This window comes from Somniosus microcephalus, chromosome 22, assembly GCF_052327205.1.
Source record: "Somniosus microcephalus isolate GS21.2 chromosome 22, FLI_Smic_1.0, whole genome shotgun sequence".
NCBI classification, from domain to species: Eukaryota; Metazoa; Chordata; class Chondrichthyes; order Squaliformes; family Somniosidae; genus Somniosus; species Somniosus microcephalus.
In genome coordinates, this window is record NC_141008.1 from 58,000,369 (window position 1) to 58,025,071 (window position 24,703).

Here is a 24,703-nt window from a genome sequence, read left to right on the forward strand (position 1 = left end):
ATTAAAAGGCCAGTTTGGGGGCTGGGAAATGGGGATGAGAGAACAAAAGAGAAGTGAAGAGATATTAAGAGGTATTCAAAACGAGACGAGATGGTGATACGATTAGTAAAGAGACAAAAGACAGCTCTAGATGAGGTGTGAAATGCGCTGGCAGAATGACAGCCAGCTGCCATGTGGGAGAGTAAAAAAGGGGGGGAAGGGCCTGAGGTGTTGGCAGCATTTGACAGATCCTGAGATGTTGGCAGCATTTGACAGATCTGAGATGTTGGCAGCATTTGACAGATCCTGAGATGTTGGCAGCCACTACAGTCCAGAATCTCTCAGACTGGGTGGAGGAAACCCTCCCATTGCACAACTCGGGAGGGCTGAGGCTAGACATCTTCACTTTAAGGACAATTCTAACGTTTGTTTAGCATAAAGCGAGTCGATCAATCTTCCTGCAAGTTGAGGTTTGGTCGCTCCGCCTTCATTCTGCGGACCAATCGCTTCACACGGTGCGAGTGGCGACACTTTCTGCACCAATCCCGAGCCGGAGGCTACAGCCCGAGTAACGCCATGGCCACCTGCACCCGGCTGCTGGAATGGATCTTCTTCTTCTACTTCTTCACACACATTCCCATCACTTTAGCCATCGACCTGCAGGCTCTCTTACCCGAGTGGCTGTATCCGCCCGCGGTGAGTGTTTGCAACCATTGAGACAAGGCGAGAATTCCTCCTGCTCCTCCTCCCTGCTCCCGGTCCCCCTGCTCAAATTCTGCCTGCTCCTGCTCCCGATCCCCGCTGGAGCTCGGCTCTGCTGCGCTAACGCTGAACAGAGAAAGCAGGAAGGCGAGAGTTGGGGAGGATTCCTGTCTCTCACTGTGAGCCGCACCCCGGAGTTTGTAGCTCCGATTTCCTTCTGAATGATGACTGGATGAGTTGGTGCACCAGAACCTCCGCGATATCATTAATCCCAGTCGCACATTGAAGCGTAAGCGAGTCTATCGGCTATTGAACCGGTTCCAATTGTACAGGCTCCCATTGAACCAGTTCCCATTGTACAGGTTCCCATTGAACCAGTTCCCATTGTACAGGTTCCCATTGAACCAGTTCCCATTGTACAGGTTCCCATTGAACCGGTTCCAATTGTACAGGCTCCCATTGAACCAGTTCCCATTGTACAGGTTCCCATTGAACCAGTTCCCATTGTACAGGCTCCCATTGTACAGGTTCCCATTGAACCGGTTCCCATTGTACAGATTCCTATTGAACAGGTTCCCATTGTACAGGCTCCCATTGAACTGGTTCCCATTGTACAGGTTCCTATTGAACCAGATCCTATTGAACCAGTTCCCATTGTACAGGTTCCTATTGAACCAGATCCTATTGAACCAGTTCCCATTGTACAGGTTCCCATTGAACTGGTTATCATTACACAGATTCCCATTGAACCGATTCCCATTGAACTGATTCCATTGTACAGGTTCCTAGTGAACTGGTTATCATTACACAGGGAGTGTGCACTGTATTTGTCAGCGCTATGTGTGATCCACCAAGCTCCGAGCCACCAGTCCGGGATCTGGTCCGTAAAAACCAATGGCCAATATTAGGAGCACTGGGTTTTAGCTCAAGCCTGTCTTGCACATTTAGATAATGTGCAGTACCCCATCCAGCAAACCCACAGCTCCTGTGAAGGACTGGTTGTATGATGTCGCTGATGTTGCTTTTATGCTATACAGTCTGCCCCTGATATTTCAATGTCAATTTTTTTTTGTTATTCAGTAATTTGGGAGTAAAACAACAATTCAGGATGTTTTAGTGCAATTCAAATTATTTACTAATTCGAATTAAGCGACAGGGAATGATCTGAACGAAACTGTTATGACACAATCAGTGATGCTGTGACAGCGAAAGAAGCATCAGAGGTATAGTATAAAATGGGCAGTTGACTATCCGTGCACTGTTGGGGAGGTACCTAAAGAAGGTGCTTTTACACAACTGTAGGAGCAAGGTCTGTGCAATTGGCAGCATTGGGAAATTGAAACTCATCATACAGCCAATGGCAACAGAGACCTCTGTGGGTCTATTGCCAGAACCAAGACTTCCCTCAATTACCATAAATGCACTGAGTTGGTTCGGGGGATCGACCTGTTTCCATTGTCAGCCCCAGTGCGTGCTCAGGAGACCTTAGAGCATAATCACACGGTGTCCACCAATTCGTGCAAAGCGAACTGTGGGCAACGTAGAATGAAATCAACATTTAATACAGGCACACATTTTTAGTTAGACTGGGCAGCTTGTTTTGCCCTCCTCCTATTTCTAAAGAAACTCCTTCACACTGACACTGCACAGTATCTAACGGAACCTCGTCTTGCAATATTTGAGCAGTTTAGAAGATGTCAGTGACCTGTTGCAATTCTGAAGGCTGAGTGATCTACTGATCTTAGGAAACGCTGGTGGGCCAATGAGCCTGACCCTGCTTTTAGGGAATCTTGAGGTTCTGATGCCTTTTTTCTGGCAGAATTGTGCAGTGGTTAAATGTGGATTGTATGCAGCACTTGGGTAGTGTGTAGCAGTGTCGGTCATTATACTATAGTACATTAATACCAGATATTGACTCTGAATGTGCAACACAGAAGAAAGGCTTTGACTGCAGTTGAACAAATCTTTAAAAATGTTAAATTTATTTTTAAACGCTATATTTCTTTTCACAGCTGCAAGGTTTATTAAAATGGTACGCAGCTCGGTTCAAAGACCCAATGATTATGGACCCTCCCGCATGGTTCAGTGCATGCATTCTTTGTGAAGCATTGCTGCAGATGCCTTTCTTTCCTGTCGCAGCTTATGCTTTCTACAAAGGTCAGTGCAGCATTTCTTTACGTTTGTAAGTTACCTTGGTATTCCCTCTCTCCATCACACATCAGTATTTACACCATCAATGCAATGTTAGTAGGATTGGGCCATTATTTTAGATTATATCTTGTACCCAGTCGTAGTGAGGACTGTTTTGTTTTATTATGGCACATTAATACCAAATGAAAAATGTGGAACAATAAACAGGATTTTCTTTCTCTAACAGATTTTGGGAACCCTTTTCTTGTTACAATATTGTATGTTTCTGTGTTCCATTACATCACATTCCCATTCAGTGTACTTCCCTAATCATAGATAGAAATTTCAATACAGAAGGAAGCCATTCAGCCACTAGAGCTATCTAACCTAAGCCCAGTTCCCTGTATCTTTTTTTAATATTTTGCTTCTTGAAATTTTAAATTTCCCTCTTGAATGTTGTGGTTGACTTGGCTTTGTGAGTCACTTGTGGTAAAGAGTTTCTACATGGAAAAAAATCCTTCGAGCCTCTTGATTTTTCTGGTACTAATTCTGAGTTTATGCCTCCTTGTTAGATTCACTGAACAATGAAAATAGTCTTTCACTATTTACTGTCTCAAACGCTTTCATAATTTTGACCACTTTTCTCTTTTATCCTCCTCTTAACCATCTCATAGGAACAGGAGTAGACCCATTTAGCCCCTCGAGCCTGTTCTGCCATTCAATGAGATCATGGCTGATCTGTACCCTAACTCCATATACCCACCATTGCCCCATATCCCTTAACACCTTTGGTTAACAAAAATCCATCAATCTCAGATTGAAAATTAACAATTGATCCAGCATCAATTGCCATTTGTGGAAGAGAGTTCCAAACTTCTACCACCCATTGTGTGTAGAAGTGTTTCCTAATTTCACTCCTGAAAGGTCTGGCTCTAATTTTTATCTCACTCCAGTGAACACATCCTTGATTTTAAGTCTCTCATCATAACTATATCCTCTCATTTTGGGAATCATCTGAGTGATTAGGCTGTACCTTTTCCATGGTTGTAAAATCCTTTCTTCAGTGAAATGTCTAAAACTGCACACAGTTCTCCAATCAAAGCCTAACCAATGTCTTGTATTGAATCATCACCACCTCCTTGCTTTTGTATTCAATATATGAAAAAAAGAGACTTCTCAGACTACAGTTATACTGCCATTTTTGTGGTGCTGCAAAGCAAAAACCAGGAATCTGACGCCATAGTGCTTTAAAATAGGAGTGAAATGCTGGTCAGTTTATGGGTTTCCAGTTCATTTTACAATTTACAGTACTGTAGTTCAGCAAAAAAAAATTAAAACCTTGTCATTTCATACCCTGTATGTTCAACAGAAGTTTCTTAAATTTTCACATTGACATTCAGTATGTGTAATTTGTATGACGAGTGTATGAATGTGTGTCATCATCACACTAACGTCCATAACATGCACATATCCTAGGGCCTCCAACTGGCTTCGGATTCACTAAAAGTTTCAGTGACGGTATAACTCTGGTCTAGCGAACCACTATTTGCTTGAACGTCAACCGATCTCAAATTTGGTGAAGTGTCACTGTGTCTCTAAGTGTCGCTCCCCCAAGCAGTCCCACAACTCCCACTGCGTTCTTGATCACTGCTGCATTGCTGTAGGGAGATGGCAGGGAAAATAGAACAGCCACCACCTCTTGACAGGGAGGGAACAAGCAGCGAGAATTGTTTCTGAGGCACTGCTGCACATGTCCCACCAGCTGATCAGGGCAGCACTTCAGAGACCTGGGAGCAGGTCATTCGGTTGCCCTCCTGTCTGCAGTCAGTGACTCAGTGGCAACTAAGAGACAGCGATAGAGAAAATACAAGGGATTGAGTCAATGTTGGTAATCCAATCTTGGGTTTCAGATTTTGTAGATAAACTGCTTTAAGATTTTCTTTTGCAGTTTATTGTGACAATTGAATCCTTAAATAGGCTTGTGCCAGAAAAAAAAGTGGAGGGAAAATTGAACTCCTGCAGAAAATGTAATTCCTGAAGATATTCTGTTTGCTTTAGGGACCTTGGAATTTTTTGTTGGGATGACTCTACAAGATAAATAGTGACAACCTTGCTACAGTATTTGTATTGTATACCTATTGCATGGTTTAGCACTATTGTACTATACAGCTTGAAGTAAACTGTGACTGAGAATGAAGCAAAATGATCATTAAGAACTGGGAGAAAGGTAGAATTTGTTTTAGATCTGTGTGAATTGAGCTGAGTGCTGCAGAGACACTGATGGAGTTCATTCGCACCCCCCCCCCCAATTATAAATCATTCCTGTCACTAACACTGGTGTTGAAAGAAATGACAGCTGTGACGTTCATGATATGGCAAACCATGAAGATGGGAATATCAGGTTTACTGTGTCTCATCCGCTGCTTTTTCCTGTCGGGGCCTTCCTGCACCATGAACTTTACCATATCGAGCACAGACTGCAGGTTTACTCCCCAGTGTCGCCGAGGGTTTGTGTACCTGCCAGCTGGGGCAGCTGTAGCTGCGGTGTTAGCTGTGTAGCACCCTCGCCTCTGAGTCAGAAGGTCGTGAGTTCAAGTCCCGCTCCAGAGACTTGAGCACAAGAATCCAGGCTGACACTCCCAATGCAGTACCGAGGGAGCGCTGCACAGCCGGAGCTGCCGTCTTTTGGATGAGACGTTAAACCCCGAGGCCCCGTCTGTCCTCTCCGGTGGATGGAAAAGATCCCAAGGCACTATTTCGAAGAGGAGCAGCGGAGTTCTCCCCAGTGCCTTGGCCAATAGTTATCCCTCAGCCAACATCACCAAAAAACAGATTATCTGGTCTTATCACTTTGCTGTTTGTGGGAGCTTGCTGTGCGCAAATTGGCTGCCGCGTTTCCCTACATTACAACAGTGACTACACTTCAAAAAGTACTTCATTGGCTGTAAAGCACTTTGGGATGTCCTGAGGTTGTGAAAGGCGCTACATAAATGCAAATCTTTCTTTAAGGATTGACTACACTTCCCTCCCTGTGGCCATGGTGCTTTCTCACAATAATAAACCAAGATAAGAGCCACCGTCTCGGGAATTGTGGATATCAAATCATATCCTGTGCCTCCAAGGCAGCCTCTAAAACTAATTTAAGTCCCTCTAATTTAAAAACAAAAATCCAAAGAACTACTATTTATACAATGTGACATTTTGTTTTTCATTTCAAAGGTCATGCCTGGAATAATCCACATAAATACACAGTAGTGAGAGGTACGATTAATAATATAATGCTTTGTATTACTCTTACATGCAGGAAGTTGCTCATGGATAAGGACTCCCGCTATCGTGTACTCCACACATGTGGCTACAACAGTCATTTCCATCCTCGCACATATTCTGTTTAACGACTTCTCAAAATCAACGTATCCAGGACCAAATACCATGTCAGAACGTTTATCTCTCTTGGCTATTTACGCCCCCTATTTACTAATCCCGATTATGATCCTGCTAACCATGCTTTTCAGCAAAAGGTACAATCCTGATGAGGAAAAGAAGAGACGGTAACTGCTTCTACTTGAGCATTCAGCCAATCATTTCCCACTTCTTTTCCAGTGCTCCATTTGGGATTACTGTCTTATAATTTGACAGCAATTTGTAATAAAATTGTAAATCTGAATGAAATGGGATATGTGTGGAGAGCTTACTGTCACAGCAGAGCTGCCCGCTGCTTAATTTTCAGTTAAAATTGACAGGATCACAGAGTCCAAGTTTTTGTTGTGTGTGTACCATGGACCCTCAGAGGCCACATAGAAAGTTCAGATCCACGTTCCCATTAATTTGTATATAGCTCATGTTGCTGATACTAATGGACCTTGGTCTTCTGATTGATCAATGGGGCAATAGTGCTAAAAACAACTCTTTCTAAATGGCTAGGCCCAGTAAGTTCAAACAGGGCATACAGGCACACTGAATTGCCTGGACTTTGAGGGCTGGATTTACAGCGCTCAGAGACTGCATGTGGCCCTAGAAGTACAGGTTGGACACTCTGCTTTAGCCCTTTTGGTCTTGGTAATCCGTCTTCAGTTCCTGTGCCCAGCGTCTTAAATGGGACCATTTTCCTGCCCTCAACCACCCTGCCTGGTAACCTACAGAGCTATTGGATCACCTTCTGTTTAGAGAAATACATTCTTCTGACTTCTACCCTGAAAGTGCTCTTCAAAACTTGACTATTCGTCAATAATGTTTGGACTATTGTATGGATTCTGTTTCCCAATCAATTGTTCAGGAGTGAGATTATTTAAAAATTGCATGCCAGCACCATGATGTTCGGATCAGAAAGTTGCTGTATCCGGGCAGTAGATGAACAGCCATTATTCCTGTACACTTACACCTTGCTGTATGGCATAAAAGATCACATTATAATACTGACGATCTTGGTAAATGCACTATCAATAAACAGTATTTTTGTTCCTGTACATATGCTTGGGAGAACCTTGTTGCATTTTATTACTGATTGATGGTTTGATGGTTTATCAGTGCCACATGACAGCTTCTCTCACAACAATGTTCCTTGACAAAAAAATACTGATAAAAGGCAAGTAAAACATTGGAGTATTCTGTACTTTGAGGACAACAAAAAAAACATTTATTGTACATTTTAGATTGAGTTACAAAGTGAGGCTAAGGAAGTTAAATCTATTCTCTAGCCAAAATATTTCAAGATGGATACGATTCAAGTTAAAATAATGAGGATATAGCAAAGGGTAAGTTTGTGCAAAGCCAGGACAAGAAAACCAGCGTACAGGATTATAAACTTCATGTTTTTTATTTCCGGGATGTGGCTAACTCTGGCAAGGCTGCCTTAGTTGACTATCACTAATTACCCTGAAATGGTGGGTTTTGTTCTTGAAACATTGCAATCCTTAGGGTGCTCGCACAATAGTGATAAGTTGGGAATTCTGTGATTTTTTTTTTTGACCCAGCAATAATGAAGCAGCGGTGGTATATGTCCAAGTCAGAATAGTGTGCAACTTGGATAGGAACTTGCAGGTGACGGTGTTCCTGTGATACTGTTACTCTTGTCCTTCCAACTGGTAGTCGCCGGAGGTGTTGTCAAAGGATTATGGAATGGATCTGGTGCAGAAAATCCTGACTTTGTTGCAGCATTCCGAGGAAAACTGCTCCAATCCCCCAACTCCGAGCCGAGGGATCAACGGGGCAAAAAAAATTGATTACACAGCTGATTGGGTCCTGGAAAAAGGATCCAGATAATGGAACAAGCTGGATTGGCTGGTTGTCCTTTTCACTGCTGTATTATGTTTGACTACTCCTTTGCTTAATTTAAAAAGAACTGTGAATGTGGTAAGCATAACATTAGAAATGAGAAATTTTACTGGGCTGAAAGCTGTTCAACCAGAACAAACAGCAGTATGCAGTATAATTAAACACTGAAAAATAGATATTTGGAAATTCACATTAATTTCAACTACTACTGCAGTGTATAATCACAGCTAAATGAAATTCTGTTGGAACATTTTGGTCCCTAGATGAGGATGGTGTTTAGTTTGAGACCTCAAATGGTGGGCTTTATTAGTGGATTTATATAAAAATCAATTGAAACGGTCACTTGGACTGTGTGTTTTCAACTGGGTTAAATGCAAATAAATCTATTCAATACTTTATGTAGAGAAGCTCAGTCCTGATTAAATATGCATTACATAAGAACATAAGAAATAGGAGCAGGAGTAGGCCAATCGGCCCCTCGAGCCTGCTCCGCCATTCAATAAGATCATGGCTGATCTGATCCTAACCGCCAATCCACTATCACAGAACCATCTCCTGAATCTAACAGAATTAGACACACGAAATAGGAGCAGGATCAGGCTACACAGCCCCTGGGCCGGCTCCGCTACCCACAGGGCCATGACCGATCCGAACCTAGACTCATGTCCAAATTCCTGCCCGCTCCCCGTAACCCTTAATTCCCTTTACTTCTAGGAAACTGTCTATTTCTGTTTTAAATTTATGTAATGATGTAGCTTCTACAGCTTTTTGGGGCAGCATATTCCATGGACCTACCACCCTCTGAGTGAAGTAGTTCCTCCTCATCTCAGTTTTGAAAGAGCAGCCTCTTATTCTAAGACTATGCCCCCTAGTTCTAGTTTCACCCATCATCGGAAACATCTTCCCCGCATCCACCCGATCCAACCCCTTCACAATCTTATATGTTTCAATAAGATCGCCTCTCATTCTTCTGAACTCCAATGAGTAGAGTCCCAATCTACTCAACCTCTCCTCATATGTCCATCCCTCATCCCCGGGGTTAACCGAGTGAACCTTCTTTGTACTGACTCGAGAGCAAGTATGTCCTTTCTTAAGTATGGACACCAAAACTGTACGCAGTATTCCAGGTGCTGTCTCACCAATACCTTGTACAACTGAAGCAATACCTCCCTATTTTTATATTCTATCCCCCTAGCAATGAAAGCCAACATTCCGTTGGCCTTCTTAATCACTTGCTGCACCTGCATACTAACCTTTTGAGTTTTGTGCACCAGGACCCCCAGATCCCTTTGTACTGCAGTACTTTCCAGTTTCTTGCCATTAAGAGAATAACTTGCTCTACGATTTTTCCTGCCAAAGTGCATAACCTCACACTTTCCAGTATTGTATTCCATCTGCCAAATCTCTGCCCACTTACTTAGCCTGTCTATGTCCCCTTGCAGGTTTTTTATGTCCTCCTCACTCTACTTTCCCTCCCATCTTAGTATCATCTGCAAACTTTGATATGTTACACTCGGTCCCCTCCTCCAAATCGTTAATATAGATTGTAAAGAGTTGGGGACCCAGCACTGACCCCTGCGGAACACCACTAGTTACTGATTGCCAGTCTGAGAATGAACCATTTATCCCAACTCTCTGCCTTCTGTTAGATAGCCAATCCTCTATCCATGCCAGAATATTACCCCCAATCCCGTGATTTTTTTATCTTAAGCAATAATCTTTTGTGTGGCACCTTGTCAAATGCCTTTTGGAAGTCTAAATACACTACGTCCACTGGTTCCCCTTTATCCACCCTATATGTTACTTCCTCAAAGAACTCCAGCAAATTTGTCAAACATGACTTCCCCTTCATAAAACCATGCTGACTTTGTCCTATTAAATTATGATTATCCAAATGTCCTGTTACTGTCTCCTTAATAATGGACTCCAAAATTTTACCTACCACAGATGTTAGGCTAACCGGTCTATAGTTTCCAGCCTTCTGTCTACTGCCCCTTTTAAATAAGGGTGTTACATTAGCAGTTTTCCAGTCTGCCGGGACCTTTGCCGAGTCCAGGGAGTTTTGGAAAATTATTACCAATGCATCCACAATCCCTACCGCCACTTCCCTCAAGACCCTAGGATGCAAGCCATCAGGTCCAGGTGATTTATCCGCCTTGAGTCCCATTATTTTACCGAGTACCACTTCCTTAGTGATTTTGATCGTGTTTAGCTCCTCCCCCCCCTTTAGCCCCCTGTTTGTCCAGTGTTGGGATATTCTTAGTGTCTTCTACTGTAAAGACTGATATAAAATATTCATTCAGTGTTTTTGCCATCTCCATATTTCCCACCATTAATTTCCTGGTCTCATCCTCTAAGGGACCAACATTTACTTTAGCCACCCTTTTTCTTTTTATATAACTATAAAAACTCTTACTATCTGTTTTTATATTTTTTGCTAATTTACTTTCATAATCTATCTTCCCTTTCTTAATCAATCTTCTGGTTATTTTTTGCTGTCTTTTAAAGTTTTCCCAATCCTCTATCCTCCCGCTAGATTTGGCTACCTTATATGCCCTTGTTTTTAGTTGAATACTATCCTTAATTTCTTTACTTAGCCACGGATGGCTGTCTTTTCTTTTACACCCTTTTCTTCTCAGTGGAATATATATTTTTTGGAAGTTGTAAAATAACTCCTTAAATGTACAGCACTGATCATGTATCGTCTTACCCTTTAATCTATTTTCCCAATCCACTCTACTCAATTCCGCTCTCATACCTTCATAGTCTCCTTTATTCAAGCTTAGCACGCTTGTTTGCGATCCAACCTTCTCACCCTCTAATTGAATATGGAATTCAACCATGTTATGGTCACTCATTCCAAGGGGATCCTTTACTAGGACATTTTTAATTAATCCTGTCTCGTTACACAGGACCAGATCTAAGGTTGCTTGCCCCCTGGTCGGTTCAGTTACATACTGCTCAAGAAACCCATCCCTAATACACTCAATGAACTCATCCTCAAGGCAGCCCTGCCCAATTTGATTTGTCCAACTAATATGATAGTTAAAATCCCCCATAATTATAGATGTTCCCTTATTACAAGCCTCAACTATTTCCTGATTGATACTCTGTCCAACAGAGTTGCAACTGTTCGGAGGCCTATAGACTACGCCCACTGGTGCTTTTTTCCCCTTATTCCTTATCTCCACCCAAACTGTTTCATTATCCTGATCTTTTGACCCAATATCATTTCTCTGTATTACAGTGATTCCTTCCTTTATTAACATAGCCACCCCACCTCCCCTTCCTTCCTGCCTGTCCTTCCGGATCGTTAAATAACCTGGTATGTTTAATTCCCAGGCATTGTCACCCTGCAGCCATGTTTCTGTAATGGCCACAAGATCATATCCATATGTAGTTATTTGTGCCATTAACTCGTCTATTTTGTTACGAATGCTACATGCATTCAGATAGAGAACTTTCAAAGATGTTTTGTGACACTTAGTTCCTGCTTTTGCCCTTTTTATTACTTTACCTTTTACTCCATACCTTCTGCCCCTTCCTGACACGCTCTGGTTTTTAATTTCCCCACTGCTACCTAAGTCTATGACCTTCTCTGTTGTCATTTTTATTATTTGCTCTCTAGGAACCTCCCCCCCACTAGTTAGTTTAAAGCCCTCTCTACAGCCCTAGTTATATGATCCGCCAGGACTCTAGTCCCAGCACTGGCCAAGTGAAGCCCATCCCAACGGAACAGCTCCCTCCTGCCCCAGTACTGGTGCCAGTGTCCCAGGAAGCAAAACCCATTTCTCCCACACCAGTCTTTGAGCCACGCATTTAACTCTCTAATTTTATTTGTCCTAGCCAAATTCGCTCGTGGCTCAGGTACCCTTGTGGTTCTGCTTTTTAATTTGGCCCCTAGCTGCTCAAACTCCCTCAGCAGAACCTCCTTCCTTGTCCTATCTATGTCGTTGGGACCAACATGGACCACGACAACTGGATCCTCCCCCTCCCACTCCAAGTTTCTCTCCATCCAGAGGAGATGTCCTTAACCCTGGCACCGGGACTCTCGCTCTCGGCTGCAAAGAACTCTATCTATCCCCCTAACGATACTATCCCCTACCACTACATTTCTTTTAACTCCCCCCACTTGAATGGCCCCCCGCTCCACGGTGCTGTGGCCAGGTTGCTCATCCTCCCCGCAGTCCCTGTTCCCATCCTCACAGGGAGTAAGAGCCTCGAACCTGTTGGACAAGTGCAAGGGCTGCGGCTCCTCCAACACTACCTCCTGGATCCCTGTACCTGCCTCACTTCTAGTCACACCATCCTGACCCTGGCCACGGACTACATCTGAATTAATTAATCTAATTGGTGTGAATACCTCGTGATACACAGAGTCCAGGTAACTCTCCCCCTCCCTGATGTGTCTGTGTTTGAAGCTCGGACTCCAGCTCTTCAACACGGAGCCGGAATTCCTCGAACAGCCAACACTTACTGCAAATGTGATCACCGTGAGCATCAATGGTGTCCACCAGCTCCCACATATTGCAGCAGCAACACATCACCTGATCTCCCATTCTATGTAATTAATTAAATTTATTATTATTCTTAAATACCCTCTGCCCTGATTCTAGATGGTGAATATCACACCTTAGAAACTATAAACCAAAGAGATTTAAGCTTAAAAAGGGAGAAATACTTACCAACCAATCACTTACCCGCTTTCTGGCGACGTCACACTTGGATTACTTTTTACCTCTCTCCTTCCCTCCGAGTTCCAAGACTGGAGATTGGTATTCCTTTACCTGGTCTCTGGGGACTTTATACAGCCACTCAGCCCGCGATTCCCGCACTGAGGCCTTACCTGGGTCTCGGGAGCCTTTATACAGCCGCTCAGCCCGCGATTCCCGCCGATTCTCGCACTGAGGCCTTACCTCGGGAGCCTTTATACAGTCGCTCAGCCTGCGATTCCCGCCGATTCTCGCACTGAGGCCTTACCTGGGTCTCGGGAGCCTTTATACAGTTAATATAATAGGTAATAAAAAGTAGACTTCCATGAAATTATGGTGAAGTATTACCCCAGTAACTTACTTCTGTAAAAGTGACTGAATTTTCAATAGGACTAATGACATAATCCTCAAACCTACATGCTTGTGGCTGATCTTGAGGAATTAATCTGATTGTGTTCTTTGTGAGTGGGATGTTTCCAAGAATTTACCACACTGTGGGGCAATGGAATGGAAGTGGTTCAATAATATTAAAGGGATATACGTGCTGTGCTAGTTTTCACTACCAAATCTGCTCCGTTTATACTGAGGACTCTAGTGACAAACAATGGGCGGTACGTGCGCCTCTCTGGGTCTCGGAGCCGGGGAACACACATAATCCTGTGTCCCCAGCACTTGAATGCCTATTCGAGACCACAGTGTGGGTTTAAAGCTGCTGGCGCACAACCTGTGAACTGTACCATGGAGGTAATGGCAAAAGCCTCACATATGTGCAGTTATTGCAAAGTCACTTTCCCTACTTTGTGGATCTGGCCACTGACCACCTGCAGTGTTGGGGGAGGGAGAAGGTAGGTCCAGGTAAGCCAGCAATGCTGAAACCACATTACTTATTACTACATAGAAAGGCTAAGAGGTCAACCCGCTCACAGCCCAATACCAAATGTTGGTGCCCGTTGTCTATATTTCCTGTTGGGGGGGTTAGCACTAGTTTATGGTGCAAGTTTGCTTTCCGGCAGCATTCTTTACATCAGAGGCAATCCTGCAGTGCAGAGACATCAGAAACAGTTGTGGTGGCGAAGGCCAAGCTTAAAATATCAGTTTTATTAATGCTGTCAAAAGGGCACTCGGTGAGAAATGTGTAGACCCATGATCTCGCAACTTGAAGAAACTATTTATTAATAACATAAAATATACAAAACAATAAGGGCTAACAAAATATTTACATGTGTAACGTACGTGTTCTGATGCTTGTGGAAATGCCATCCTAAAAAAGTGGATATTAAAATCGTTACAAATTGCTTATGTAGTCCAAACAACCACATACAAACCTGCATTATAGAAATAACTGCTTGAGAGATATATATATATATATATATATAGTCATTGAAAAATGAAGAGGCAATGCAAAAATCCACCTCGTGTAAAATCACTGGTTTGATGGAATGTGTCATAATGGAATAATCACTGCAAACTTCACCATTGTTGCAGAAAAAAAACCCCGCTTCTCTTTAGTGTCTCTCCTTCCCATTTCATTTCTGAAGAATGAACTGATCAATGAACTCGTTTTGCTCAGCTTCTACTTTTGACAGTGCGTCATACTCAATCCGGTACCTGTAAAAAGAGAATGGTCCGTGTTACACATTGCACCCAGAAAGAATCCATTTATCTAAGTGATACATTTGTTAATAGTCTATTCTGGAAAAAAAAAGCTGCACCTTTATGCATCTCCATGTTTATCCCCGCTATGAAGACTGAGTACTGCGCAGATCACGGCCTGTGATAACATTCGGAAATTGAGACCAAAAAAACTGAAGTATAACTGAGACGCTCAGTACAGAATGATGTTTTTCTTTACAAAAATCTAAATCTTCATTAGTGTTGAAGAATAAACATGGGGAAAATTTGAGTGAGCGAACACCTCGTGTAAAGTCGAAGAGCTGACAGAGTTGGCTGTAAATAATGTGGCAATATAGCTGGCCTGAGATTTGCCCAGTGTGGGGAGATAGAAAGGAGTGGGGGGCGGGGGGTTACTGTGCTCTGGCTCTTGTCCAGCTTAATTTTACATATTTAACAATTATTTGGGGTACTCAAATATTACTGTGAAGGCGACTTGACTTCATCACCACTTGTTTATTGCACAGCTCTGACACCTACAATATGTTAATAACGGGTCAACACAAACGACAATTCCAATTGGCTGATAATTACCCTACAAAATGGCCACTCAACTTGGTTTCATTCAGTCACAGAAAAAGATTGTAAGGAAACTGCGAAACAAGGTTTCATTTAAAAAAAATCAGAACTACAGCTTCATAATCTAACCGTACAATGAACCTACTAGCTTCCCCTTGTCCTTACACAGTTTAGTCCAGTCAACTAAACTCCATATTACAGACGCACCTCTTTGTACATTACTACCTATTTCTACACAATGAAACTCATCATCCTCGTGTTCAAATCCTTCAATGAACTCACTCCTCCCTTTCTCTGTAAACTCCTCCAGCCCTACAACCCTCCGAGAACTCTACATTCCTACAACTCCGGCTTGTTTCGCATCCCCCCCCCCCCCCACTTCCTTCGTCCTACCGTTGGCGGCTGTGCCTTCAGCCGTCTAGGCCCCAAGCTGTGGAATTCCCTCCCCAAACCTCTTTACCTCTGCCCCTCCTTTAAGACGTTCCTTAAAACCTACCTCTTTGACCAAGTGTTTGGCCATCTGCCCTAATGTCTCCCGTGGCTCGGTGTCTGTTTACACTCCTGTGAAGCGCCGTGGAAGGTTTTACTACGTTAAAGGCGCGATATAAATGCAAGTTGTTGTTGTTGAAACTTGTTGGGGTTTTTTTTTAATACCACCTCCATAGGTGGTTGCAAAAACTAGATTTTTTTTTTTTTTTAAATGAAAAATAAATATATTTAGTTCTAAATTAGAGAAGCCAAGAAAAGTGGCTCAGTTTGCTGTAACCCCTCAGAGCCATTCAGACTGAAGGAAGCAAAAGAAAATTAGGTTGGTGGAGGTCACAACCCAGCTTGCTGTCAGCACTTCTGAGCGATCAGTTGAGAGACAGAACCAGAGACCGAGACCGAGGAATGGCCATCCATCAGGGAATGCGGTAGCAATTCTAAAATGAAGGAGATTTTGATTAAAAAAAATATAACCAGCCGTACACCTTACATGTTTGCATTCTTTGGCCTTGTTGGTGTGCAGGGGTATCTTATGCTGATGCAGCTTGTGTAGGCCAAGTTCCATATAGTTTGTGTATGGCTTAAGTCACAATGAACAGTTTAGCTTACTTACTCGTCTCCTTCGGTGAGCAACCGCATTACAAAAATATAAAATACATGATGGACATTTAATAGCAAAATAATGTAACAGCAGAAAGATGGCTTCATTTAATGGCTTGATGCAAGGCACTGCAATATTGCTCAATTCTCTTTTAGTATTAGTAAAAGATACAAGATTTCGACAAACCTTTCAAGCTGCATTTTCTTTTCAGCTATTAAAGCTTGGAGCTGCTGCTGTTGGGCTTCTCTTTGCTTAGCAACTGATTTCAGAAGATTTCTAGCACCTATGGCCTGTAGATGACAACAGAATTAATCAACGACCTGATGAGACCTTTAATAATCCCCCAAGCCCGTTATTTTCTCTTGCTCCATTAGATTCCCCCATGATGGGCAGCATTCTTATTCCCCAACCACAAAGCACAGGCTTCTCTAAAATTGTGCTCTCGTGTGCAAATTCCATAACTCATTATTTAGAAAAATTTTACACCCGAAGACAACAAGGTGGATATCGCTGTACTTTGCCCCTGTTACAGGTATTTATTACGGAGCAAACTATTTTGTAATCAACCTTCATGGGTAATAACTACAATCCATGTTATCTCAAACATCACTTGAGCCCAGTTCTGTCATTTTTTGTTCGGGGTAGGCGTAATACACGGGCTTGTACATTCCTACACTGGATCACGTTACCATATGGTGTCATTCCTGCTGTTGGACCATTCCAAGGTTCGTTAAGATGAAACGTAACAGTTTGAATTAGTAATGAGAAGTTGATAGCGCCACCATTTCCCTTACTGTTAAAGTACCTACTACACACACAATTTCAGTATTGTCTCTAGAGGAACATTACCTTCATCTTTTCATTCTCGGCTTCTTTGGCAAGCTGATCGACTATCTCAATTAAACCACCAACAATTTTCTGGAACTGGCCTATTTCTGAAAAAAAAATTAAAAAATTGTTGTGAAATTACACATTATAACCACAAGATAATTGGCTACAACATGTCAATACATGAATTGTTCAGCAACTGGTAGGATCTGAATGAGTGAGCATTCAACCTTTGCTTCTACAAGGAAGTCTCTCTTGGTACAATAGCAAAATACTGCAGATGCTGGAAATCTGAAATAACGGCAGAAAATGCTGGAAACTCTCAGCAGGTCAGGCAGCATCGGTGGAGAGGGAAACAGAGTTAACGATTCAGGTCTGTGACCTTTCGTCAGAACTTTTTCCAGTTCTGACGAAGTCTCTTGGTATTGACTAAAAAGTGCACCTAACCTCCCACCCTCCATGAGACACCCACTATCCAGGTCTAACACTGCTCGAGAGTCCCACCCCCTTGAATTGTCACCATTGTTCCTTTACATTGTTTTGGCCCAGCTATACTGGCCAAACCTCTGGATGCTAAACGGTGTCCAAATTATGCTGCACCTGCAGTACATGATGACTTGGTTTCAGCAATTTTTGTTGTGTTGGAATCAAAGATGACAATAATCCAGTGCAAGACTACCATCTAACGCAGTCTCACTCAAGGCAATGGAAGCAAGACTGCGCTGCACTCTAATCCAAATTTTATGTCATATTTACCAACATAGCAATATGAATCTTGCACTAAACCTGGAGTATAATGGTACTCCATCATGCATCTTTTTCAACACAATTCCAAAATGAGAGGTTCTTACCTGAAACTATTTCAAGATTTTAAATAAGGTGTATTGTTAAATGCTCTCCAATAATTGATACCTTGGTACAGAATTCCCGATGAGTTACAACAGGAAAAAAATACAATTTGTCAACAGCAAGGCATCCTGAAAAATCTGAATTCAGCTGCTGGCAAGTTTTGGTGGTATTCCTGTAAGTTAGATTTATGGTGTCTAAATTCCCGTCAGCCGATTACAAAAGGGTGTTTGTTTTCCACACTCTATTGGGAAATGAAGAGAGACTCACAGAAATATTTCTCTTGGGACGAGAGTATTATCTGCTAATGAGTGAAGAGATTGTCACCTTACCTGTCTAGACTGCCTTTGAATTCAGCCAAAACAATCAAACCACAGGCTTCCTGTATTTCACTCCCGTCACAGGTGGGTGTGAAACACGGAAAGGATGTGGTTTGATTGTCAATCTGAGTTTGTGCCGTTGATCTTAACATTAAATAGTGCAGAAAACCTCGTTTGGGTTACCAATTCACACGTCTTTTTTCCCCTAATACAGGAGTTTAAAGCAAATCAATATTTTATGATATACAAGTTAATTCTAACACTGGAAGCAAGGAACGCTTTACAGAAGAGCATTTCCAACACTTTCTAGAAATAACAACAGAAAATGCTGGAAAAACTCAGCAGGCCAGGCAACATCCGTGGAGAGAGAAATAGAGTCAACGTTTCAGGTCGAAACCCTTCGTCAGGGTTTCCTTTCTAGAAAGCCTCCTGTGCTGGTCTACATTTTACATTAGCTCCCGCCGTGCTGTTAATCATTCATTAAAATGTATTGTTTACACAGTAAGCTTTTCTGTAATCGTGTCATAGACCACAGACAGTGTTTCAAGCTCAGATTGACAAAGCCTCTTATCATAATTGTCCATTTAGCTAGTTAATCCAATTATAGTTTATATATAGTTGGCTCTGAATATTTGCATTATCTGGCATTTGTTCAATCTTTAATGCAGCATCTCTCCTCTCACTGTTTTTAACCCATTCAAGAAAGTTGACATTTTAGATGCTGTAAAAATGTCAAGTTTAGATCCAGGCCCTATTCTGTTTATTTTACATGGGACAGCATTATATTGGACCAGTCATTACAAAAGCAGATATTTGCTTTGTAAGTTTGTCAAGGTGAGGGAATCAGTGCTGGAAACATTTTTATTAATTGGAAGTAACCAGATCAACATCCTTGGTGAGGCTGAATCAGAGGAAAGGGTCTCCTAGTCGGCCTGCCAGCCTGCACCCTACACAAGCTCCAACTCATTTGAAACTCTGCCAGCCATGTGCTATCCCATACAAAGTCCTGCTCATCTATCACCCCGACCTCACCAATCTCCAGTGGCCCCCTGTTCGCAATGTATTGATTTCAAAATCTTTAACCTCATTTAAAAAGCCCTCCATGGCCTCACCCCACCCTACCTCTGTAACCTTCCCAACTCCTATTTCCCAGCTCATACACTCCACTCTTCCAACTCGGGCCCACTGTGCATCCTCCTTCCCTCCACTCCAGAATTCTCTTCCATAATTTAACAACCCTCCATGAACTCTGCGTTCCTCCAACTCTGGCCTCTTATGCATATCCCACTCCCTTCGCCCACCACTGGCGGATATGCCTTCAGCCATCTAGGCCCTAAGCTCAGGAATTGCCTCCCTAAACCAATCCCCATCTCTCGCACTCCTTTAAGACCCTCCTTAAAACCTACATCTTTGACCAAGCTTTTAGTAACCCCTCCTAGTATCTCCTCCGAATATACTCGTGAAGTGTCTTGGAATGTTTTACTGTGTTAAAGGGCTATCACTCCTACTGATTGTCTGCCAAACCGCAAAGAAAGATAAGAGGGTGCAAACTCCATTCCAGGTTTCACGCAACACTGATACAGCAGTCAGTTGAGTGTGGAGTCCTTACTTTTGATTCAGAGGACTCCACACATTGTACAGATGATTCAGAGAGAGCTTCAGTAACTGAGGCTCAGGACCTTATTCTCACAGGTGTGGCCCCAGGATGTGATTTCCTCTCCCCTGACCTGATGGATAGTTAAAGTTCTTTCAACCCGAGAAAAATTTCAGACTTCATATAACATCTCATCACATCTGTCGGAAGCATCTCAAAGTGCTTTACATACAGTGAATTACTTTGAAATACGGTGATGTATGTAGCGAAACTGTCAATAAGATTCAGGCCATAGACAAATTTGCTGGGGTCTCGGGGGCTGCATTAGGCTTCCACAAATCATTAATTTATTCCTTTTAACACAAAATACACCAGTAAACTATGACACGAGATGTGTCTGTATGTTAAGAAATGAGAGAGGTTGTTCAAAAACAAAGGCGAGTCAGCAGGTCTGGAATAGTAGTCATGGACAAAACAGCCCATTTAATCCAAGGAACAGGGGCGGACTGCCTCCCCAAAAGGGTGCAAGATTCCTCTTGATTCTCACATAATCCAGCGCTATAGAACCATTCACGTGGGCACTCAGGATATCTCCCGATTTACCATATAGCCAGTCTGCAGACACCATTCCTGGTGGTAGTTAGAGCACAGGAGGAGGCCATTCAGCCCATCATGTCTATGCCAACTCTTTGCTCAAGCAATTCAAAACTATTCCCACTGCTCTCTCTCCCCATAGCCCTTCATTCACAAGATAACTACAGATAAGCAAAACCATTTGGCCCTTCTTACTCCATCCACCCAGAAAGACTCTACAGTCCCCTCATCTGGTTGTTTCTTAAATGATTCCAAGATTTTTCCCCTACTCTCGCTGGGTCTGCATTGATCATTGTGTGTGGAAAAACTTCCTGATATCATTCCTAAATTTATCTTTGATCCTGTGTACTTGTACTACAGTCCCAAATTAATTTAATTATTATAGATATAGCTTTTTTATTCCCTTAACGACCATATACCTCAATAAGATCACCTCACAGATGCTGAAAAGCCCAGGAAATCCCCAGTCTTTCCTCATGAAGTCAGACTTTTGACACTAGGCCTTGTGGCTCTTCACTGCACTGCCTCCAGCACTTGAATGTCTCCTGACCAATATTGATCCCTCAATCAGCATCACTAAAACAGGTTATCTGGTCATTATCACATTGCTGTTTGTGGGAGCTTGCTGTGCGCAAATTGGCTGTCGCGTTTCCTACATTACAACAGTGACTACACTTCAAAAAGTACTTCATTGGCCGTACAGCGCTTTGGGACGTCCTGAGGTCATGAAAGGCGCTATAGAAAAGCAAGTCTTTCTTTCTCAGTGACTAGAAGTGGACGCAGTACAGAAGATGGGAACTGAGCAGAGTTCTCCAGTCTGCCATCCAACTTGATTTTTAAATCCCCTTTTGTGTGTGTCCCTACCACCCCGAAAAATAGTTCCAGGCACACATCACTCTTTGCAAGAAGAATTTCTTCTGGTACCTGCTCCATTAATGCCCAGAGAAGTTTATACTTCGAGGTATCAGCTGTCTCCAAGTCAGAAAGTTGTGGTTCAAGTCTCACTCCAGAAACTAGGCGGACACTCCAGTGCAATGCTGAGGGAATGCGGACTGTCGGAGAAAGAAAGACTTGCATTTATATAGCGCTTTTCATGACCACCAAATGTCCCAAAGTGCTTTACAGCCAATGAAGTACTTTTTGAAGTGTAGTCACTGCTGTAATATAGGAAACGTGGCAGCCAATTTCCATACAGCAAGCTCCCACAAACAGAAATGTGAGCATGACCAGATAACCTGTTTTAGTGATGTTGGTTGAGGGATAACTCCCCTGCTCCTCTTCAAAATAGTGCCATAGGATCTTTTACATCCACCTGAGAGGGCAGACGGGGCCTCAGTTTAACGTCTCATCCAAAAGACGGCACCTCCGACAGTGCAGCACTCCCCTGGAGTGTCAGCCTAGATTTTTGTGTCAAGTCTCTGGAGTAGGTCAGAGGAACCCACAACCTTCTGACTCAGAGGCAGGAGTGCTATCCACTGAGCCATGGCTGACGTCTTTTGGATGAGTCGTTAAACCGAGTGCGTTTGATGTAGTCTATATGGATTTTAGCAAGGCTTTTGATAAGTTCCCGCATGGCAAACTGGTCACGAAAGTAAAAGCCCATGGGGTCCAAGGCAAAGTGGCAAGTTGGATCCAAAATTGGCTCAGAGGCAGGAAAAAAAAAGGTAATGGTCGAAGGGTGTTTTTGTGACTGGAAGGCTGTTTCCAGTGGGGTTCCGCAGGGCTCAGTACTGGGTCCTCTGCTTTTTGTGGTATATTTCAATGATTTGGACTTGAATGTAGGAAGTATAATTAAGAAGTTTGCAGATGATATAAAAATTGGCCGTGTGGTTGATAATGAAGGCGGTTGCAGACTGCAGGAAGATATTAATGGACTAGTCAGGTGGGCAGAACCAGTGGCAAATGGAATTCAATCCGGGGAAGTGTGAGGTAATGCATTTAGGGCGAGCTAACAAGACATGGGAATACACAATAAATGGTAGGACACTGAAAAGTGCAGAAGATCAGAGGGACCTTGGAGTGCATGTCCACAGATCCCTGAAGGTAGCAGGACGGGTAGATAAGGTGGTTAAGAAGACATATGGGATACTTTCCTTTATTAGCCGAGGCATAGAACATAAGAGCAGGGAGGTTATGCTTGAACTGTATAAAACACTAGTTAGGCCACAGCTAGAGTACTGTGTGCAGTTCTGGTCACCACATTACAGGAAGGATGTGATTGCACTAGAGAGGGTGCAGAGATGATTTACGAGGATGTTGCCTGGGCTGGGGAATTTTAGCTATGAGGAAAGATTGAATAGGCTGGGTTTGTTTTCTTTGGAACAGAGGAGGCTGAGGGGAGACTTAATTGAGGTGTATAAAATTATGAGGGGCCCAGATAGAGTGGATAGGAAGGACCTATTTCCCTTAACAGAAGGTTCAATAACCAGGGGGCATAGATTTAAAGTAACTGATCAGAGGTTTAGAGGGGATTTGAGGAGAAACGTTTTCACCCAGAGGGTGGCGGGTGTCTGGAACTCACTGCCTGAAAGGGTGGTTGAGGCAGAGACCCTCATCACATTTAAAAAGTACTTGGATATTCACTTGAAGTGCCGTAACCTACAAGGCTACGGACCAAGTGCTGGAAAGTGGGATTAGGGTGGAGAGCTCTTTGTCGGCTGACGCAGACACGATGGGCCGAATGGCCTCCTTCCGTGCTGTAAATTTCCATGATTCAATATTTATCCCTCAACCAACATAACAAAAACAGATTCTCTGGTCATTATCACATTGCTGTTTGTGATTTTTGCTCACATTGCTTACCCTCAGTAAGCTCCCCGCTGGAGTGGAGCTAATTTACAGAACAAACGGGAAACTGTTCAACCTCCGTCGCCTCCAATCCAGATCCAAGGTCGTCCCATCCTCTGTCGTCGAATTACAGTATGCAGACGACGCTTGCATCTGCACACATTCGGAGGTCAAACTCCAAACCATCATCAACTTCACTGAAGCATACGAGAGCATGGGCCTCACACTAAACATCCGTAAGACAAAGGTCCTCTACCAACCTGCTCCCCAATTATCAAAATTCACGACAAGGCCTTGGACAACGTGGACCACTTTCCATACCTCAGGAACCTACTGTCAACAAAGGCAGACGTCGATGACGAAGTCCAACACCGCCTTCAGTGTGCCAGTGCAGCCTTCGGTCGCTTGAGGAAGAGAGTGTTTGAAGACCAGGGCCTCAAACCCGGCACCAAGCTCATGGTCTACAGAGCAGCAGTGATACCCGCCCTGCTGTATGCCTCAGAGACATGGACCATGTACAGCAGGCACTTCAAAGCACTGGAGAGGTACCACCAACGCTGCCTCTGCAAGATCCTGCAAATCCATTGGCAGGATAGGCGCACCAACGACAATGTTCTCGCTCAGGCCAACATCCCCAGCATCGAAGCTTTGACCACACTCAATCAGCTCCGACGGACAGGTCACATCGTCTGCATGCCCGATATGAGACTCCCAAAACAAGCCCTCTACTCAGAGCTCCGACACGGCAAGAAAGCCCCAGGTGGGCACAGGAAACGCTTCAAGGACACCCTTAAAGCCTCCTTGGAAAAAGTGCAACATCCCCACCGACACCTGGGAATCTCTGGCCCAAGACCGCACAAAGTGGAGGAGAAGCATCAGGGAAGGCGCTGAACACCTCCAGTCTCTTCGTCGGGAGCAAGCGGAAGCCAAGCGCAGGCAGCGCCAGGAGCGCACGTCAACCCAAGCACCCCACCCGCCCCTCCAACCACCGTCTGTCCCACCTGTGACAGAGACTGTAGGTCCCGCATTGGACTCATCAGTCACCTGAGAACTTATTTTTAATGTGGAAACAAGTCGTCCTCGGTTCCGAGGGACTGCCTAAGAAGCTGTTTGTAGGAGCTTGCTGTGCGCAAATTGGCTGCCACGTTTCCTACAACAGTGACTACACTTCAAAAAGTACTTCAGCTGTAAAGCGCTTTGGGACGTCCAGAGGTGGTGAAAGGCGCTATATAAATGCAAGTCTTTCTGCCGGTGCCCCCCCTCCATATGGTAACCAAGCTCCCTCCCCGGACCTACTTTCCACAAAGTCCTTGCACTCCTCTTTCAGCTCGGTTGTGTTTTGTGCCACTTCTGGATCCAAGACCCTCAGTTTGTTGAGCTCGTCAAAGTGCAGGCCGGCCTCCCCCAGCGCCTCCATCGCCATCAGACCGAGCCGCCTCTCTCCTCCCTCCGGCAACCGCTGCCACGGCGACCGAGCCCCAGCCACCGCACGCCTACGTCAGCGTCGCGCATAAGTCACTGGAACTGTCACTCCTCGCGGTGGGCGGGGTTAGCGGGCGGCGCGCCTCGAACTGCGCATGCTCGACTAGAACTGCCAATCACTTCGCGCCGGGAGGGCGGGGTTAGCGAGCGGCGCGCCTCGAACTGCGCATGCTCGACT

General features: G+C 43.8%; 2 protein-coding genes across 2 annotated transcripts; one reads left to right on the forward strand and one right to left on the reverse strand.

The window, feature by feature from the left end:
- Positions 1–488: 488 nt before the first annotated feature.
- On the forward strand, positions 489–7,277 carry tmem97 (transmembrane protein 97). Its single transcript, XM_085964835.1, has 3 exons — positions 489–675; positions 2,694–2,838; positions 6,116–7,277. The coding sequence occupies exons 1-3, from the start codon at positions 556–558 to the stop codon at positions 6,364–6,366; spliced, it is 516 nt and encodes a 171-aa protein (XP_085820961.1). The 5' UTR covers positions 489–555; the 3' UTR covers positions 6,367–7,277.
- Positions 7,278–13,949: 6,672 nt separating this feature from the next.
- On the reverse strand, positions 13,950–24,562 carry ift20 (intraflagellar transport 20 homolog (Chlamydomonas)). Its single transcript, XM_085964836.1, has 4 exons — positions 24,340–24,562; positions 16,924–17,009; positions 16,261–16,364; positions 13,950–14,405 (listed from the first exon to the last, which is right to left on the reverse strand). Exons 1-4 carry the CDS (start codon positions 24,464–24,466, stop codon positions 14,324–14,326), a joined length of 399 nt encoding a protein of 132 aa, XP_085820962.1. The 5' UTR covers positions 24,467–24,562; the 3' UTR covers positions 13,950–14,323.
- Positions 24,563–24,703: the final 141 nt, after the last annotated feature.

Coding starts and splice junctions, on each gene's coding strand:
- ift20 (XM_085964836.1), bottom strand. CDS start 24,466: ATGGCGATGGAGGCGCTGGGGGAGGCCGGCCTGCACTTTGACGAGCTC. Junction 17,010..24,339: donor GTGCAAGGACTTTGTGGAAA/GTAGGTCCGGGG, acceptor TTTTTTTTTCAG/AAATAGGCCAGTTCCAGAAA. Junction 16,365..16,923: donor CCGAGAATGAAAAGATGAAG/GTAATGTTCCTC, acceptor TGTCATCTACAG/GCCATAGGTGCTAGAAATCT.
- tmem97 (XM_085964835.1), top strand. CDS start 556: ATGGCCACCTGCACCCGGCTGCTGGAATGGATCTTCTTCTTCTACTTC. Junction 676..2,693: donor AGTGGCTGTATCCGCCCGCG/GTGAGTGTTTGC, acceptor TTCTTTTCACAG/CTGCAAGGTTTATTAAAATG. Junction 2,839..6,115: donor AGCTTATGCTTTCTACAAAG/GTCAGTGCAGCA, acceptor TCTTACATGCAG/GAAGTTGCTCATGGATAAGG.